This window comes from Ambystoma mexicanum, chromosome 1q (genome assembly GCF_040938575.1).
Source record: "Ambystoma mexicanum isolate Mex_15411 chromosome 1q, UKY_AmexF1_1, whole genome shotgun sequence".
Classification (NCBI taxonomy): Eukaryota; Metazoa; Chordata; class Amphibia; order Caudata; family Ambystomatidae; genus Ambystoma; species Ambystoma mexicanum.
Genome location: NC_090922.1, coordinates 415,869,580 through 415,888,773, shown reverse-complemented (window position 1 = coordinate 415,888,773; position 19,194 = coordinate 415,869,580). Strand labels below are relative to the sequence as shown.

Here is a 19,194-nt window from a genome sequence, read left to right as displayed (position 1 = left end):
GAGCGATACCAGGGACCGGAAACCCCTCAACCTTTACTGTCTAAATCTTGATTCCACTCTCTCATGCATGCTAGCACTCCCAAACACCCTCCACTCAATTCAAAAGCAGTACAAAATTGCAACAAAAAAATACAATTGTGTGCTTCAAAATATTTAGTAAGAAACAAAATGTCCTATTCCTTGCTTCATCATTTATTGAGGAGGGGGGGGGGTCTGTATTTCAGATCAAGATGGCTGGATCACAAGCACTTCCTCTGTGGCCCGCTGGGAGCAGTGTAAGGACCTCCTGGTGGCAACAGTAAAGACAGACACAAGTGATCACAGTTCAAGGGTGTTTATTATACAGTAAAGGCAGGGTGGAAAAACACTTAATCTAAACCTAAATCTAAGATGGGAGCAAGCTTCGACCATCAAATGAAAAATAAGGCAGTCCTTGTGGAGTCTTGTCAAAGTAAACAGGCCTATACTAAAATAAAACTATTGGCAAATCCTTACAACTAATTACAGAAAGAGTGTGGGAGAGGGTTTTCAATAAAGGAAAAAGTGTTCACAAATAATAAGTCAGGATGTGATTGCCAGGGGTCTCCCTTGCCCACGTTCTGAGCACGGGATAAGGTGGATCACCTGAGCACAGCGCACACTCAAGCTTTCCCAGCACGAACCAACATTTCCCTTCCAGCGATTAGGTTCTTCAATGGTCAAGTCTCTTAACAAAAAGTCTCTTGCGTTTGAGGGCCTGATGTTTTCAACAAATAAAACACAAAGTTCTGTTCCACGTATTGTTTTGGGTAACCGCTTCACCCCTGGGTCCCCCTCTACCAGGTGCAGACCCCTCAAGTCGTATTCAACAAATCAATTAAACAGTTCCTTTCTCAATGAACTTTGGGTGATGATTTTCCACCCCTGGATCCCACTCTTTGGTATTCACAAATCTTAATTTCTTTTTAAATAGTTCAAGGTGGACAACCCTCTGCTGGGTTCACTCTTCTCAACACACTGTTTTTTGGGACTTTTAGTTTTTGCCCCTTTCCATCGGCATCCCTCCTTCGGGTTCACTCTTGCCAAACTCACAGTTCCATCTACTTTCTTGCAATATGGGATTCACTTCCCTTATTTGCGATCATCTGCTGGTCAAAGACTTTCGACTATACAGAGGACTTTACTAGACCCCTGTATGACCACTTTGACCCTCTTCTTGCCTTTCCCAAGGTCTTCTGGTACTAGTAGTTTCAATAATCTGGTAATCGCCCAGAGTTTTGCCACATAGTGTCTGGCTCATCTGAATCTGGGTTTCCCCTTTCAGCCTTTTACTACTTTTGTTCAACACAGTTCGGTTTCTTTATCGGTTCTCCCCTCGACTCACCGACTGTGATGAACCGCTGGGCTTTCTTCGTATCGGGAGTCAAGGCCGGTACCACGATAGCAGGTGCCTCCCTCTGTCCAGATTATCAGCGTAGGCACGCTTCGTGTACCATTGACATCTGCTGCAATACACTTGGGCTATTGGTCACGGTCTTACGATTGCTTCCACTGAGGTTTCACGGCCCTTGGTCAGAAAGGGCAAGGTCGCTTCCCTCCTTGTCACCCTCTCGGTTCGCGCACCCTTTCTCCTCCTCTTGAACTGCCGTGCCTGGACAGCGGTCTCATCTTGCGGTCTGCCTTGCTCGTATGGTGATCTTGTGCTCCACCTTTTATCCTTGTGGGGAAGGGAATGGGCCGTCAGGTGTGTGCGATTCTGGTTAATTGCCCGACTTAGCCTGACACTTGTGTTGGGACACGTCAGGTAAACAGCTCTGGTATTTGTCCATTGTCTTTCATGATGTGCAAAAGTGTTAAGAGTTGGAAAAGGGGATGGGGGAAAAGTGTTGGTATATCTACGGAGTAGCATGGGGAAATGGTATTATAAGAAGGGGGATACCACATCTCACCCGTCGGTGTCCCTCTTCCACTCCACGAGGACCCCTCATCCAGGTGATCTTCCCTCACTGGCTATCACACTCACCTGGGTCTCCGTGGGAGCGATGAAGCCTTCCGGACCTTTCCCTACTTCCTCTGGACCCCTTTCCCTGCTTACTCAGGATCCCAAGTGTTGGACCGTAAAGCTACCTGCCAATGGAAAGATAATATGGTTAGACTGTCAAGATCTGGACCCTGAACCCCCCGCCCCATTTTTGCCTCCCCCTGTTGTGTGCTGTGGTGCCGTTAGGTAAGGGGTTTGGCTCACCTTGGGGATTAATTGGGCAAACTCTCCATCCTGAACGAGGCAGGGGCGCTATGTCTCTCGAGCCCATAGACCAGTTGCTCCACTTGATCCTGAGTCTGGTATCTGAGTTGTTCAGCTCCACTGATTTTCTTCACCCAGTTGGATTTCAGTCGTGCTGTTGCTGGTAAGTTTAGGAATCCAGTTGCTTCACTGGATCCGGTGCTGTTTTCAGTTCGTAGGTAAGTATCTGAAGGTAAGTATTTGAAGCAGTGCTGAACGGTCGCGGTGTAGCCTTGGGTTATGGCGAGTTCCGTATGCTGGGCACGCATTGCTGATGGAGAGTAAGACTAACACTTGACCTCTTTTCACAGGTATCTTGAAAGAGTTCGTTGAGGAAGGTAAGTATGCGAAGACTCACTGCTCTGCCCCGTATCGCCAAGGAGTTCAGGTAAGTTATGCTGCAACTTGCGAGCACACTTGCGAGGGCGAGCCAGGAGAAGGAACAATGCGCGAGCTCTCAAATGTATTGTCTTTCCTTTCCTCTCAGGTGCAGAGTTGCATGAGCGTAGGTGCTGCGGCTATTCCAAAGCAGAAGGCGGGTCAAGGTAAGTTGAAGTTCTTCAAGGTTTCTCACTTGGCGACTGGAATGAGCAGGATCGCGGTGAGCGTTTTGCTTGAAGCTACAGATGCAACACGAAGTACAGACCTGCCTTTGGGCATGGTTTATAAAGCCAACCACGCCCAGAGACTGGAGCGTGCTGCAAGGTTCAATGAAAGGCTGCCAGGGCCCATGTTGGGTGTACAGGAAGTATGGCTGAACAATCAGGCTCATCAAAGGGGCCAGTTGTAAAGTGAGCCCTATTGAGTGAGAGGATTGGTGGAAGCAGTGGATGCCTGGAAGAGAATAGTGGATGACTGCAAGGCATGTTTAGTTTGCCAGGCCCTAACCCATTTTACCCCTGCCTGTTCCCCAGTGTATGACACTAGCCCACCCCCAGGAACTGGATCCAATAGCAATGGCCGTGTCCTGGTCACCTGGATGACAGATCCCCAGGGACTAGTCAGGGAGACCCCGTCAGGTTTCTCACAGTGGCTACATTTATTTACCGGGCATGGTACAAAAGACCTAAGATTTGATGTAATACAACTGCATACAATTGATTTACTACTCTTATTTTGCTCCTGCCTGTGGACCGAAAGGAATAATAAACTCATGTAGGGTTGGGTTTACTTCCCCAGACCCCTGAAGAAAACTGATTTTAAATCATGTAAGGGCTGCTAGTTCTCTCCCTGTGTTGACACATTTTATATGAATTTATCATGTCGACTCCCCTGCTTGTATAAGGGGCTGCAATCAATATTAAATGGTCTTATGGCATGGCCTGGTTTATTTTGTACCAGCATGATCTCGCTCTATATTCTACGATGCAGAGCAACACAGGTTCGATCCCCGGGTCCGCGCTTAGAAACCTCTGGGTATTAAGCGTGTGATAAATAACTAATAGTAATTACCTGTTTGTTCATGTGTACATGTATTGTTATGGTGTTCGTTCATTGCACTACACTTTACAGATTTTTGGCTGATGTCTTTGCATTTCTACATGTGCAGATTTAATTTGTTATTGATTGAAGTCTATTTTAGGAAATATGAAATTTTGTTTAGATATTTATTAGGTCTATTCTTATAGATTTTTTATTGATGAATTTTCTAGATTTCCTTGGATGTTGGTGTGCTTTACGTAGACTGTTAATTTATCTGATATTTGTGAATGATTTGCTATATTTTATATACCAAATCACAATAAAAAAATGTTTTTGCATAGAGAACTTTGGGTGCGATGTCATAAGGCAAAATACACTTGTCTCAGGCACACGGATAGGAGCCCTTAAAGAAGACATGCTTTAGTCAAATCACCTGTGGACATTTGCCTTTTAAAAGAAGGGGCCTCCCATGCCTTTGCTGCATCATTTCTGGACTGGAGTCATGAATTAGAATTTGTTTGGACACTGCTGGGAGAGCAGTCCTTTCCAAAGACTTCTAGTTCTAAGGTAAATATGGGTAGCCCAAGAGAGAAGAAAGCTCTGCTCTCCAACCATCCACAGGGCACATCGGGTGGTGACCTGCTGCTGCCTCTCCGACAGCCACACTGCTGCCCAGCACCTCAAAATACTAATGGACCACTGAAGGTGTGTGCCAGCCACCCCCTTGTTTGGGGGCTCGGGAACAAGGACTACTCTTGTACCCAAGACCATTCAGTGGGACTCAAGGCACACGAGAGGCAAGACAGCCAGGATCCCGACAATTCTGAACAGCTGCAAGCACCAATTCCAACCAGATTGAACCCTACAGAGCTGCCTTTTGGTATACTGTGACCTTTGAACCAGATTGCTGATGCACCACACCAGCTGCAGCACGTCGTTTCCTCGGCTCGAACAAAGAAGCATTGTGCACTTGCAACCTCTAGCCTTTTCGTCACCAATCTAGTCAACTCGACCTTGGTGCTCTAACCGAACTGCGACCTACCAACAGAATACTAAACACTCACCCTGCGCATCTTACCATTAGCTTGCTTACCCCGTTGAATCTCAATCGCCGAATCAAACCTGGTAACCCTCAACTATCCGCATCGCTTTATAGTACAGCAGCCTTCAGTTTGATCCTGACTCACCATCTGCTTTGGCACCTGGACTACTGCTATCCACAGAGCTCCTAGAAGCCTAGGTATTATTGACTGGTAACTGCCCCCTGGTCCATCACTCGGCCCTAGAGACTGGCCCAGTCACTTTGAGCCCTTTTGCACTCAAGACCATAGCTTTTTCAGAGACACTGGTTTGTACATGCCTTTCACCCCTATATCATAACCTAGAGTGGTGCAACTTCCATCTCCTGTATATTCTGTGATTTTCCCACAGAGGTCGGTTTTGTAGTGTATTTTATTTAGTTATATTTGCATATGGTGTATTTAATTATATACATGTATAGAACCTCGATTGGACATTCCTTTATTTTGGACTGTTGTATTCTGCTAATTGGGTTGCTACTGTTTCACATTCACACCACCAGGGGGTGCAGAAGCTCGGACTGCCTGACCAGCCGTCTCCCTACTTCAGGCTGAATCAAACCTTAATAATTCAATAATTACAGCTATTTCCTCAGCCCTCTCTCCGTTCTGGCACTATTATCCCTGGATCCGGACCAAGTTTCCCCACAAATCCCACCTCCCAGCTCCGAGACTCTGGTCGCTTCTCAGGCCTCTTCCTGCTCTCATCTCGGAGAGGTCGTGCTGGGCATCTGCTGACTGCTGCTCCACCCATCTCCGGTATCTTCTCAGCTCCAGCCTTCTGCGACTGTGGGGGTGCTGCTGCCGCTGCCTATCCTGTCCCAGATTCTGCCTTGCGCACCGTGGGGAACTTGACGGCCGTGTCTGGCGCTCCTTTACTGCTGCGGGTCCCTGCCGGCACCAGACGAGCCCTTTCCCGCTCTCGTCCCAGAGCGGGTGTGCTGAGCCTCTGCCGGCTGCTACTCCGCCCATCCCCACCGGCACCTTCCATGCTCTGGCCCCTTCTGCGACTGTGGGGGTGCTGCAGCCGCTCCTGTTCCAGCACCTGCCTCGTGCACAGTGTGGAACACCGACTGCCGTGCCTGCCGCTCCTTTACTACAGCGGCCCCCTGCTGGCACTGGACAGACCCTCTCCCGCCCTCGTCTTAGGCGGACGAACCTGGCCTCCACCTGCTACTCTTGGCTGCTTCATCTGCTCTCTCCCCTTGTCAGCGTGCCACCCACCTCCACCAGGGCCTTCCTCTTCACACCTCCGTCGGGGCCGGCTTCGGCTCCTGCTCTAATGCCTCGCGGAGAGTGGCTGCCGTGTCTGCTGCCCCATCGTTGCTGTTGGCCTCTTACCGCCACCGGACCCTCCCCTGCAGGTACCAATCTCCTATCATCAGCCTCACGGACACATCGCTGTTGCATCCTCTCACCATCAATCTTCTAGACGTGCAGCGACTGTCCATGGGCCGCCTGCCACCACCTGGGCCCTTATGATCAGCGGACCGCCTGCTACCACCTGGGCCCCTCCTGTCTGCTGGCCCCCCTGCAACCACCGGGGCTATTCATTTCGCACAGACCAGCTGATACCACCTGGGCCCTTCCTGCCTGTTGGTCCTTTGCCATCACCTGAACTACTCCTTCCCGCAGGATGCCTGCTACCACCTGGACCTTTTGGATCTGTGAATCGCCAGCTACCTCCTGGGCAATTTCCTGTCCGCTGACCCCCCCCACCCCTCATCACCACCACCAGGGCGCTTTCTTTCCATGGGCCGCCTGCTACCTCCGGGGCCCTTTTGATCTGCGGACAGACTGACATCTCCTGGGCCCTTCCTGTCGGCTGCCCCCCGCCACCTCCTGGACTCTTCGTTCCCCACTGACTGCCTGCTACCACCTGGACTCTAACCTCCCCTTCACTCTCTCCATCACAGCACTCTCCTCCCCCACTCTGTCATGCACATTGTCATACTACACTCTCCCTGCCCTCCTTACTCTTCCCCCCTCCATTCATCCCCCCCTCCCTCTTCTCCTTTCCCTCCCCCTTATCCTCATGACTATTCCCTTACTCAACCCCCTCCCCTGTTCACATTGCTCTTTGGAACGCTAGATCCCTCTGCAATAAGATTGCAGCTGTCTTGGACATGTTCTTTCGACCCAACCTTCATCTCCTCTGTATAACTGAAACTTGGATCCACCTTCACAACTCTACTGTTCCTGCCTCTCTCACCACCACCTCCTCCACCTCCTCCTCCCATGTCTCTCGTTCGTCTGGTCGTGGCGGCAGCATTGGTCTCCAATTCCACCCTAAATACCTTACTTCTACCTCCTCATTGCCTCTTCCTCCCTTCCCTTCAATACCTTTACAAATCCTTTACTTACCCTCACCCTATTTCCTTTCTAATTATCTACAGACCGCCTGGCCCTCTTTCCTCCTTTTACGATGTCCTTGACCACCACCTCTCTATTTCCCTCTCCCACCTCACTGTTCTTGGCGCCTTCAACCTTCACCTCCCAACTCCCCCTCATTCTTCCCCTCTTCGACTCCTACCTCCTCTCCCTTCTCCTCCTATACTCACTCTTCTGGCTCCACTCTTGACCTTATCTTTAATTCTACCTACTCCTCCTCCCCCATCTCTACTTTACCCAACTATCGCTCTGATCATGCTTTACTCTCCTTCTCCCTTTCTCCTCCTCTCCCTCCACCCACTCCGTCACCCTCCCCCACATCCTTTTCTCGAAGAGATCTTCATAACTTTAGCCCTTCTCTTTCTCGACACTTGCTCTTCTTCTCTTCCCCCTCTCTTCGATTTCTCTTCTCTCACGGCTAATGAAGCCCTATCCCTCTCTGTCCTCCTCGATCTCTTCCAGTCTCGACCAACTCTATCCCCTCTCTTCCTTTCGTCATATTTGTAAACCTTCACAACCTTGGCTTTCCCCTCACCTCCTGTCCATGCGTCGCTTCCTCCGCCGCCTCGAGCGTGGCTGGCTCAAATTCCCCTCTTTATCTAACCAAACCTCCTATTTCTCTTACAACTCTCTGTATGACTCCTGCCTCAGCTCGGCTAAACGTTCCTACTATTCTAACCTTCTCCACTCCCAAGCCTCTCATACTTGCTGCATCTTTCAAACCCTTTCTCGTCTTCTCTCCCCACCCACCCCTGACCCCTCAGCTACATCTCCCCTCTCTCCTTCTGACTTTGCTGACTTCTTCTTCTTCTCTTCCAAAATTCTCCCTTTGCCAAAACATCAATTCTTCCCCTTCTTATTCCCCTCTCCCCCTTCCTCCCACTCCCCCTCAGCTTGTATGTCTGACTTCTCTCCTGTCACTCCTTCTGATGTTTCCCTCCTCCTGTCCAAATCTCATCCTTTTCATTCTACTGCTACCCCTTCTGATCCACTCCCCACCCTCATTATTCCCAAGATGAACCCTCTTTTCATTCCTTACTTAACCTCCTTCTTCAATTTGTCTCTCCTCTGCTACCTTACTTTCTGCCTTCAAGCACGCTATCATCATCCCTATTCTGAAGAAACCTTCTGCTAACCACCATCTTGCATCCAACTTCCGTCCAATCTCACTTTTTACATTCCTCTCTAAATTACTTGAACGCTTAGTCTATTCTCAGCTCTCTGCTTTTGTCGCTAACCTTTCTGTCCTTCCCCCCCTCTCAATCTGGCTTCCGCCCTAAACACTCTACTGAGACCGCTCTCACGTATGTTCTCAACTCCCTCCTCACTGCTCGCTACTCTAAGCAATCCTCAGTCCTCATCCTCCTTGACCTCTCTGCTGCCTTCGATACCTTTGATCACCTCTTACTTCTCAACACTCTTTCCTCTTTTGGTTTCAAAGGTTCTGTCCTCAACTGGCTCTCCCCTTACCTTTCCTACCGCTCTTGTGCTGTCTCCTGGGGTGGTCTTACATCCTCTACTCTTCCCTTGGACTACAGTGTACCCCAAGGCTCAGTTCTTGGCCCTTTCCTATTTTCTCTTTACACCACCCTTATCGCCCCCATTACCTCTTCCTTTGGAATTTCTCACCATTTCTACGCCGATGACACCCAGCTTTTCCTTTCCTTCTGTTCCTTCACTCCTGACCTCCACCGTCATTTCTCTTCCTATCTTACTGCCATTAAAAACTGTATGTCATCCCACTTTCTCTCTCTCAACACTGATAAGACTGAAGTCTTATTCTTCCCCCTCCAACACTCTTCCCTTTCCCTCTAATCCTCCTTTTATTCACTTTCCCGCCTCTTATCTTCCTTTTTATGCCCATGCTCGTAATCTAGGTATTTACTTTGACTCCTCCCTCTCCTTTACCCACCATATTTCTCTTACCTGTAGCGCATGTCGCTACCACCTTTTCAATATTCGTAAAGTCCACTCTTTTCTCACCTTCGATGCACTAAACTCTTAATATTCTCCCTCATCTTCTCTTGTCTCTTGTACTGTTCTTCCCTCCTCTTTGGACTCCCTGCTTCCCATCTTGCCCCCCTCAAATCCCTCTACCACTCTGCCATCCGTACCCTATGTCTTCTCTCTCGCCTCACGACTCCATCTCCTCCTGGCTTTCTTACCTTGGCTGGCTCTCCTTTCACTCCCAACTTAAATTTCACTTCCTCTGTCTTGTCTTTAAATCTCTTCACAATCTTGCTCCCCCATATCTCTCCTCTCTCCTTTCATTCTACACTCCCTCCTGCTCTTGCTGATCTCTTCCTACTCTCTTTCCCCCCACCCCCATGTGCCTCCTCTCGTTTCTGTTCCTTTTAGCTCCTTGCCCCCCTACACTGGAACTCCCTACCTCTCTCTAACCGCTCCATCCCCACCTATTCCTCCTTCCGTACTTCCCTGAAATCTCTTCTTCTCCGCTCTCCACCCTGATACTCCTATCACCTCCTTTCACCTTCCTCTTTCTTCCCTCATGCCCTCCCCTTCTTACCTTTCTCTTCCTTCCCCGTTTCCACTTATGTTTCCTCCCTTCTCTCACATCATCTTCATTCTATTCCTATTCCGGTCTCCCTCTTCCTTCCCCTTCTTCACCCCCTCCTTTCTCATTTATCTTCATAGATTGATTGTTCTACTTACTGTATTACTGGTTTGATTCATGTTCTGTCACTTGCTTCTACTGTTTCATCTTCAATGTATTCTTATTGTTATAATGTAAAGTGCTTTGGTGTAAAGCGCTATATAAACATAATACATAAAATACACCCCTCTTGAGAGAATAGCCTTCCCTCAGCCTAGGCGAAGGAGATAGATTTCTTAACAGTGCCTGTTTTATCTTTATGAATGGGTTCACTCTTGTTTCGTAGTAGTGCAAGGGCTGAGTAAGTGCTTTAGCACCTACTCACTTGTACTCTTGTGGGGCAGAAGTCGATTCATCACAGTGCCAAAGAGGGGTAGAGTGCCGACTTGTAGGTGCTGAGGATCTGGAAGGAAAAGGAAAAGTTCCTCTGGGTATATGATTTGCATGAACGGCCTGTTTTGGGGTAGGCTTGAAATTGGGGGCAAAGAAGCAAGTGATGCATATCCGAGAATTGGTTGTGCGTGATGGGGGGTGTATAATGCACTTGGGGAAATGGGAGATGGATCGGAGACTGAGGGCACTAAGGAGGGCTTAGGAGGTAATGATGCCGTAGAGCTGTGAAGGTGGGATTGGGGAATGAAGACTGGAGGAGTGAAGAAGTGGTTTCACAGTCATGAGTCACAGTGCTGGGAGCCACTACCTTCTTAATCATCAGACCCTGGGAGAGGACCTGTCCATGCCCACAGTGTCTGGCTGACAGGGGCTGGCAGTCGTGTGATGGACTGGTAGTGGGGGATTATAAATTGATCCAATTTCTCAGTAACAGCAAATGCATGTTCTACACCTTATCACTGTCCACCATCTTGGGTAGTCTTCTGCCTCCATAATTCTGAGCTTCCCCCTCCCCCCTGCCACCCCCTTCTCCAGAGCACAGTGCATTCCTTCCTGGGGCTATGTACCACTCTGGGGGAACGATAAACAAGAATTACACTTATGCAGGTGAGCTTAATCGAATTTCCGGCTTTGCACAAGACCTTCTTGCTATCTCTAGCAATCATCCAAGTTGGATGAGGAAGAAAAAGAAATCTTGTTTTGTCTGGATTCATTTAATATAGTGGCCGACGAGTGTTGGCTCTCAAGATGATTTATACTATAACTCCAATCAGCCGTAGCCAGCAAAGTCAATGGCGAGAGATCATGGGAGATGTAAATCAAAACATTTGGAGAGCCACAGGTTACAGACATCTGTCCTAATAGTTGGGTCCTCGATTTCTAATTAAGCAAGGGAGTCATCAGCCACAACTTGTTGTGTAGAAACTGTTGCCGCTACATAATTGTTGAATGACATTCTTTTGCCTCTTAAAAGAATTGAAATTTAGACTGATTTCAAAAAGCTCCTTGAAAATGGCATTTCAGCTAGTGGTGTCTGGAGAATTCATCCACACCATGTTTCTGCCCTGGCTGCAAAGATATGCTCTATAGGAATTTGTAACAAATCCTTTCCTTCATCTACAGTTATAGAAGGTACCCTTTCTTGGGAAGAGAATTTTCAACAGAGCACTAATCCATTCTCTCACTCACCATCCACCAGAAATAACTAGCGTTCAAGAACACTCCTTGCAATCAGTGTGGACAACTAACTTCCGTCTACTGGCTTCCAGGTCAGTTGCACATTACATACTTTACCTGTGGCCATTCCCCTCCAGAGGTTGCACGCTTTGTAATGTCATTTATTGTTTTCTTTCTGGAGTCAGGATCAGTACGCGATACCAATACTGGCTGCATAGCCCGAAGTACTCCTTTAAAACAGAATGTTGCAACAATTAATCTTGGCATACAAAAGGTATGAAGACAATATGCAAATCACCTTATACACCAGGCATTTTTTGTATAGGACGTTTTCAACTTTGGAATATTTAAGAACAGAAAAGTAGTCCCAATTTATATTCTGTTAAATATATTATTGTACCAAACAGGCTCATTTTTACATTAGTGTTGGTAAGCAAGATTTGTGATGTAAATGTTTGCTTTATTTTAGGAGACCAAGTATGGCCACTATGTACATAATGAGTGCTGTTTTAAATAGACCCTTAAAACTAAAGGGCAGTTGACAGAACACACAACTTGGTAAACTTGAAAATTGACAGAATAAGCTCATGCTAGTAAATGACAAACATACCAGAACAAAATTGTTTCCATAATCAACTGCATACGAAATGTATTAAATGCTCTACCGACTTCTTAAAAATAGAAGCATAAAATAGTTTGATCATGAAAAGCTTAAAAATATATCGATCAGTAATGTGCCCAAAATGAAAATTGTCATATGGGAGACCATGCGATGTGAGAAACCTGAGAAGCAAACTGCAAGAGCTCTGCTACATAGCTGACAAAGATTGTGGGAGAAAACATGTTTTCTTATGTGTTCAGCAAGAACAAAAAACCGAGACTGTAATAGATTAAGAAACAAAAAAAACTTGTCAGATTGTAGGAGTTGCAGACTCAAACAGCAGGTCGGTGGCCGAGAAAGGAGCCCTCTATAAACTGAAAACGCTACTCATCAATTTGTACGCCCAAAATAAGATTGTAACTGTGCCGTGGTTAGGCCATAATGTGCTGGTGGTGGTTTGAATCCCATTCTTAACATAAATGTAGACTATGTTGGGATGGAAATGGGCCTATCTCACCACCCGACGCGCTTCCAGGTAAGGCGAACACCATATGAGGTGACGTAACATACAAGGGGGGAGTGATCCACACTATCAGGCTACATGAAGAGGCACTGTAGTGCTTAGAAGTAGATGGACGGCACTAGAAAACCTATAGCCCATGACTCCATTTTGTATTAGGCCCAGAAGAGATGTGTTGCAGGCTCACGCTGTGCATGTTCCCCGCTCGCTAGGCCCAATTTCCGTAAAACTTACTGACTCTGCAGAGCCCTGTTCCCACGGAAGTCCACTTCCCCCTCGTTCCTCCAGTGTTGTGAATATTTAGTACCTTCCAAAGGAATGCGCCCTGCAAGAGCTTGAGACAACACTAGGCTCTGCGCTGCGTCCATTCATCTCCACTAAACTGCAATTAGGCCTTTAACCCCCACCCAGCCAGTCTGGAGCCAGCCCCACACCACTGACCCGGCCCTCACACCTTTGCATTACCCAATAAGCAAGCAACCCCTCTGTCCCAACAAAAATCAAGTTTCCCCAGAAGATTTTAATATGCGCGGGTGTATTTCTGTCAAGCATGAAAATATATCCCTTGTAACACGAGGTACAGGGAGGGATAAATTAAAGCTCAAAACCCCGGGTGGAGACCTTGAGTGCGGGAACTGCGGCATCAATGAAGCCCTGAATGTGTGGGTCAGCATTACTGCATTTTATCCTACCTTTCCTTTGACACCATTTCCCGTGCTGCCCAGGTGCCTGCCACAATGAAATAACCAGGTTTAGCCTGTTTAGTTTAGACAGAAACAATGTATTAATGTTTGCCCCGACTTTCAACTCAAGGATGAGCCCCACTGACCCACGTGGATCCAGACTGACGGGAAAGAACTAATCAATTACTGCCTGGCATCTCCTATAGAGCAGGCTCATGTGTAGGGTGCCTCCAATCAGTGGCAGCCATTTGTACTATATATCATGATGAGTGTGGGGTTTTTAAGCCCCTGTTTATAACTGTAAGGGTCAGAGCGCTCTCAAGCAGCAGAGTCCTTTGCTGATATTTGTATTCTTTACAATTAAACCTTGTTAATCTTGCAACGCTATCTCCTGGCCTATTTCCCTAGTGGGTTGTCTTTATTCTGGTGTGCGTAAACAATTGACTTGCCTTCATTTGGTGACCCTTACGACGCAATTCCATCGCTCCTGTACTTGCGAGGTATCCTGGTGGGCTCTCAGCAAGTTCCCAAAACGCGTCCGCCAAGTGGCCTTTGCGGGTGCCGTCTTTGGAGAATTCCCACTTGCTTGTTGAAGTGGGGTACGGCCCCAGGGACAGGCCCAAGCCTGTTGTGGATTCCCGTGAACAGGGCTTTTGGAAAAATGTGAACACGTGAGTATAGCCTGCAAGGGATAATGTTTGGATGGGGATGTAGAGCAGTGTGAAACGGGTGAACATGCAGTGAATGGAAGTGAAAGTATAGTTTGACTTGTTGATTGTGGACGTTTTATGGCCATTTTTGTTTATTTTACTTTTTGAGCTAGATTAAGGATAAGGAACAAGGAATATGGGAGCAGCCCCGAGTGAGGGGGGGGGAAGGTGGCGCCACGTTGCACTGTCCCGACCAGTGCGAGAGAGAAATACAAGAAGAAATAGGAGCTCCATATAATTAGAGGGATCGGGGAGAGTAGTGGTTGTTTTAGCTTGTTATTTTAGTTTATTTTGTTAGTGTATTTTTATATGTACAGAAGTGGCACGGGGGTGTGTGTGATGTGTGTGAGCGCATCAGGGGAGCGTGTAGGAAGTGAATAAAGATGCTCTAGAGGGGAGCAATTGAGGCAGGAAGTGAAATTGATGTTTTCTTTGTTATGAACATCTTGACAGTATTGACTGATGGTACAGACACGATTATAGTACATATGTTTTAAGTGATACTGGACGAATCGTATTTCTGGGTTTATTGTGGAACTGTACTAGTAAATTTTTGACACACAATATTGACTGGACGTAGCCAAGGGGACGGGCACAACCCTAGACCATATATGTAAAGCCCTGCCCTGTACTGTGAGAACATTAAGTACCACCACAATCAATGGGTGACAGACTAAAAGAGAGCCTTGGACTATAGGTCCCTGTACTTAACTGCCAGGTATAAGGGGAGGCCATTACAGAATAGAAGGGAGATATTGGACCTCTGGAGAATGTTTAAGGAAACAGAGGCCCGGGAGGGGAATGGGGCGACACCTGACAATAGTAAGAAATTTAGTACAGAAGGGACTGGGAAAAGTGGGGAGACGAAGAAGGGGATTCATCCGCTCGCCACACGGCCAGTTGAAGGCTGTCTGTTTCTCCCTCCCATTCTACATGAACAGCTGTTATGGGCCCACTGTCAATCATGAAAAGGGAATCACCCAACTTCCATTAATCTCCGGGCGGCTGTGGGGACGTTCCCGAGGGCAACATCGGAACCTCTAGTCTCAAAAATGTTTTTTCCAACACTTTTGTGTCGGAACTTTTGTGATTCGAAACTGTGATTGTTGAAACAGTCACTATGAACCCCCCAAAGCATGGGACAGCACGTTTTGTAATGTTCCCATCTGCCCATAGACAAGGGGCAAAAAAATAAAGAAATTCAGTTTGGGGGGGGCACTAGTCCACCAGGATTTTTATACAATGAAAGGAGGGTGGCCCTCTCCCGGCCAACCCAAGTGCATGGGGGGCACCTCATGTAGCCCTCCCTCGGGGCAGATTTCATTTAAGGTGGGGGAGAGAGGAAACCAGAAATCCTAGCACACCACCCATATCCCCCAAGCATGGGTCAGTACGTTCTGCCCACCCTGGGGGCAGGTGGACACAGTAATGTGCCCATCTGCCTCTAGGGAAGGGCAAAACATTAAAAACATTTTTAAATGCATAGTTGGTGGGCACCCTAAACCGCCAGAGATATAGGGAATGAATAGGGGGGCTCTCTCCCCCCACCCCAAGTGGATGGGGGCACCTCATGTAGCTCTATCTGCCCACAGGGAGGGCTACATGAGATGGCCCCCCCATCCATTTGAGGTGGGGGGGGAGGGGAGAGTCGCCAGAAATCTTGGCACAGGCCCTTCCCTCCCCAGGGGGAAATTCTATAACACAGCCCAGCCAGCACTACAGGATGGGTGGGGGTGATGTCCCTGGCCTTGGGCAGCTGTCTTTCATGTGGTTTGACCATCCCCAAGCCCAGCATTGGTTCCAGGCTGCCACGGCAGGGTCCCCGACCTTTCTCAGAGGGAGAAGCTGTAACGCAGGCCAATCAGAGCTCTAGGAAAGTCGGGGGTAATGTCCCTGGCCGGCTGTCTCCCATATGGGTTGAACATCCCCAAGTGCAGCTGCAGTCCCAGGGAGCCCCAACAGGGTCTACGACCTTTCCAGGAGTACCATGGCTCAGTTTTTGGCTTGTTGTGAAACATTTTTCATAATGTGTGATTTCCTTACTGGAAGAGTTGGGGAATGTTGCAGAGCATTCCTTTTCTCAAAATTCACAGAAGCCATTGCCTTACCGAGCCAACCACGTCCACCACATACCTTTTTTCCTGTCATTTTTCCAATTTTTCCCCAAACTATGGAATTTTTCCCTGCATATTTGTTGCCTGACCTGCGCAAATCACCCCTTCCTAAACTTGGAATTTTGTCTACTTTTAAAAAAATGTATGCCTTTCTGTCTTCCCATTCAGCTTTCCTACCCTCCTTTTCCATTCAGTCCATGCATGTCCTATTGGAAAAAAAGGCCAAAATCGCTTACCTCTCACAAAAAACGGCTGGTAACCATATCAAATTATGTTTTTTTGGTTTCCACTCAAACTGTTCTTGAAAGCCTGGAAAATGGCGAATTCAGCACAGCAAACCATTTGTTCCTAGCTCTTACAAGGAAAAATCCACAGGCTTCTTTGTACATCATTTTATTGCCATTTTCTGAAAATAAACCAAATGTTCTTCCTTTTTGGTTATTTTCTCTCATCCCCATACAGCAAACTAGGATTTGCCTACATGTGGGAAGAAAAGGGGCCAACTTTGGCCATGATATCTCATTTAACAAAAAAGTTACAAGGGATTGAATGGCAGCAAACCAAAATCACCAAAAAAGGCCTTGGCACGGCCTGGGCACAGGGGAGAAAACCCTTGGCAGTTAAGGGGTTAATTACATTGTACAGAAAGAGTTTCCACGTGTTCCTAACCCGGCATCTGTTTTGTGTAGTGTTCCCAAAGAGGCTACCCATTTCACAGTGGTTGATTTGAAGAATGCATTTTTCTCATTGCCACACTCTATTCTGTCATGCAGGGACAGTTTGCTGCAAACAAGCCCTTGCTGCCGCAGCCTTTGAAAAAATTTCCACAATTATCATGGGATGCTCAGTAACGTTATACGTCGAGCACTCACTCTTTGCTATACTAGATCGCTCCAAGTCCACTCTCACCACACAAAGAGCATCAGCATATGAAATAATACTGTCCAACCCCCATATCCATGTAGTGCGGTGCAGAACAGTAAATCCTGCCATGTTTCTCATTGAGTCTTGCACAGCTGAGGACATACAGCAGCATGATTGCGCATCATATGAAGGGGAGGGTGACGATATCCCCAAAGCCAAAGACAGCCCATGAAAGAAGAAGTACTCTTTGTTGATGGGTCAGCATCCATTGACCAGGATACAGGTGAAAAATGTTGGGGCAGCAGTGGTGTGCCTAGAAGAGGGAGAATACGAAACACTGGTCATGAAAACATTACCCAGGCTTTATTCCGCACAAACACAACTTGTAGCAATCATAGAAGTCCTGCGAGCCTCTAGGGGGTGTTTTGTTAGCATCTACTCAGACTTCGCTTATGTCACAACTACAGTGCATGCGGGTCTGTCGTGCTGGAGAAGGAGAGGGTTCAGAAGAGCAGATGGCTCACCAGTGCAACATGCTGCCTTACTTAACGCATTGATTTCTGCTCTCAGAGAGCCCACTGTGGTGGCGGTCGTTAAATGCATAGCACACACCCAAAATACAGACAAAATATCACTGGGAAATGCAGCCGCTGACGCGGCAGCAAAGGAGACAGCATACCTTTCACTAACAATATTAGCAGAATACGTCCTGACCACAACCGACAGAAGCAACACACAGATGCATACACAGCCCTCCTTGTAGCACAAATCATTGAATACAGCACAGGGCACCCGCAGAAGAACAGGATCTATGGCTGAAACGTGGGCGCACACAATCACCCCAGGATCTCTTGTGGAGACAGCAGGCCACAGGTAGAGTAGTGATGCCCGTGGAGTTTCTGTACACTGCCTTTGAACAGGTGCATCTCCCATCCCACAGCTCTAAATAACACTTTGCAGCAGACCTCCAGGAAGATTGCTTCATCCCAAACTCGTAGGTGCACCTGGCAAAGATGGTGGTCCAATATACATGTCAAGTGTTTAGCACAGTAATTACACCGAGAACTCTGAGAGCGACATTGCCCCGCCCTATAGGTCCCTTCCATGAGCTGCACATTGACTATGCAGACATGGGAGAAAGGTGCAATGGGGCAGGATATCCAATTGTGGTGGCGTGTCCATTATCTCAAATGGTTGAGGCTGGCCCCTGTGCCCATGCAGATGCCAAGTGTGCTTCAAAATATTCTGTAGTTTTCCCCCATTGGGGGAGTGTGTGATGTCCTACGGTCAGACAATGGGACATATTTTTCAATGAACTCTTCAAGGAGATGACTACTCTTTTGGGGATTAAACACTGTATGTGCTCTTTTTACCACCCACAAGCAAACAGAGTGGTGGAGAGAATCAACAGCCTCCTCAAAAGCAGACTTTACAAATTATGTAACACCCTGAAAAAGAATTGAGTGTACTGCCTGCCCCTAGCACTGTTCCATTTGCTCACACAGCTCAGTAAGAACCAGCACCTGTCCCCTCACAACATAGTGACTGGATAACACATGCAAACACCCCTGTCACCAGTATGTAGAGCATCAGATGCTCAGAGAGCAGCTACGATATTGGGAGAAGAATTCAAATAGTATCTAACCCAACTCACACGGGCGATCAGATGCATTACAAAACAAATGGCACCGCCCACACAGAAGAAAGGGAGACAACCACTACCCCAATGGCAAACTCCTCCCCTGCTTAGCCATTGTTGCCTGGGGAGATGGTCTATGTCAAAAGTTTTGTTCGAAAATGGAACACTCCTAGCTTCAATGGACCCTATGAAGTGGTGTTTTCCACTCCTCTTGCAGTAAAGGTGAAGGGGCTGAGATATTGGATACACCTCTCTGATGTTCGTAAGGCACTGCAGAACACCACACCAGGAGTCCAGACAGAAAGCAACAACACTACCTCAAAACAGTAGCTCTACGCTGACCATATTTGTGTATGTAAGAATATTTACAGTACAAGCAAACTAAAACTCTCTTGCTCTCTCTTTCTCGCTCGTCTCTCTTCCCCGTCTCCCATCCTCCCCGTTTTTTCCCAATTCTGCAGGCGCAACGATGATGCAGATGGCACCATAGAGATTATTCAAATGTAGATTGTAGTAGTAGAATTAGTGTTACTAGGACCTACAGCTATGACTGTGGCCTGCATTTTAAGGCAGTTTTGTTCACGGTACTTATGTTTGTATTAGGGATTTATTGCGGGGCATCCTTTATCTGGGCTGGCCATCTAACAGAAGGGGGAGGGGTCTAAATGGACGTGAAACAGGAGTACATCCTTGAACGTTACATGATTAGATTTGAATGGAACGAA

The 19,194-nt window shown here is 47.5% G+C and overlaps 1 protein-coding gene across 1 annotated transcript in view; it reads right to left on the bottom strand.

Annotated features, from left to right (window-relative positions):
• Positions 1-19,194, bottom strand: part of LPCAT2 (lysophosphatidylcholine acyltransferase 2) — a 1,163,987-nt gene that overhangs the window by 838,471 nt on the left and 306,322 nt on the right. Inside the window, exon 4 of the mRNA XM_069639642.1 lies at positions 11,456-11,568. Coding sequence (XP_069495743.1) covers positions 11,456-11,568 — 113 coding nt within the window. The remainder of the gene's footprint in view (positions 1-11,455; positions 11,569-19,194) is intronic.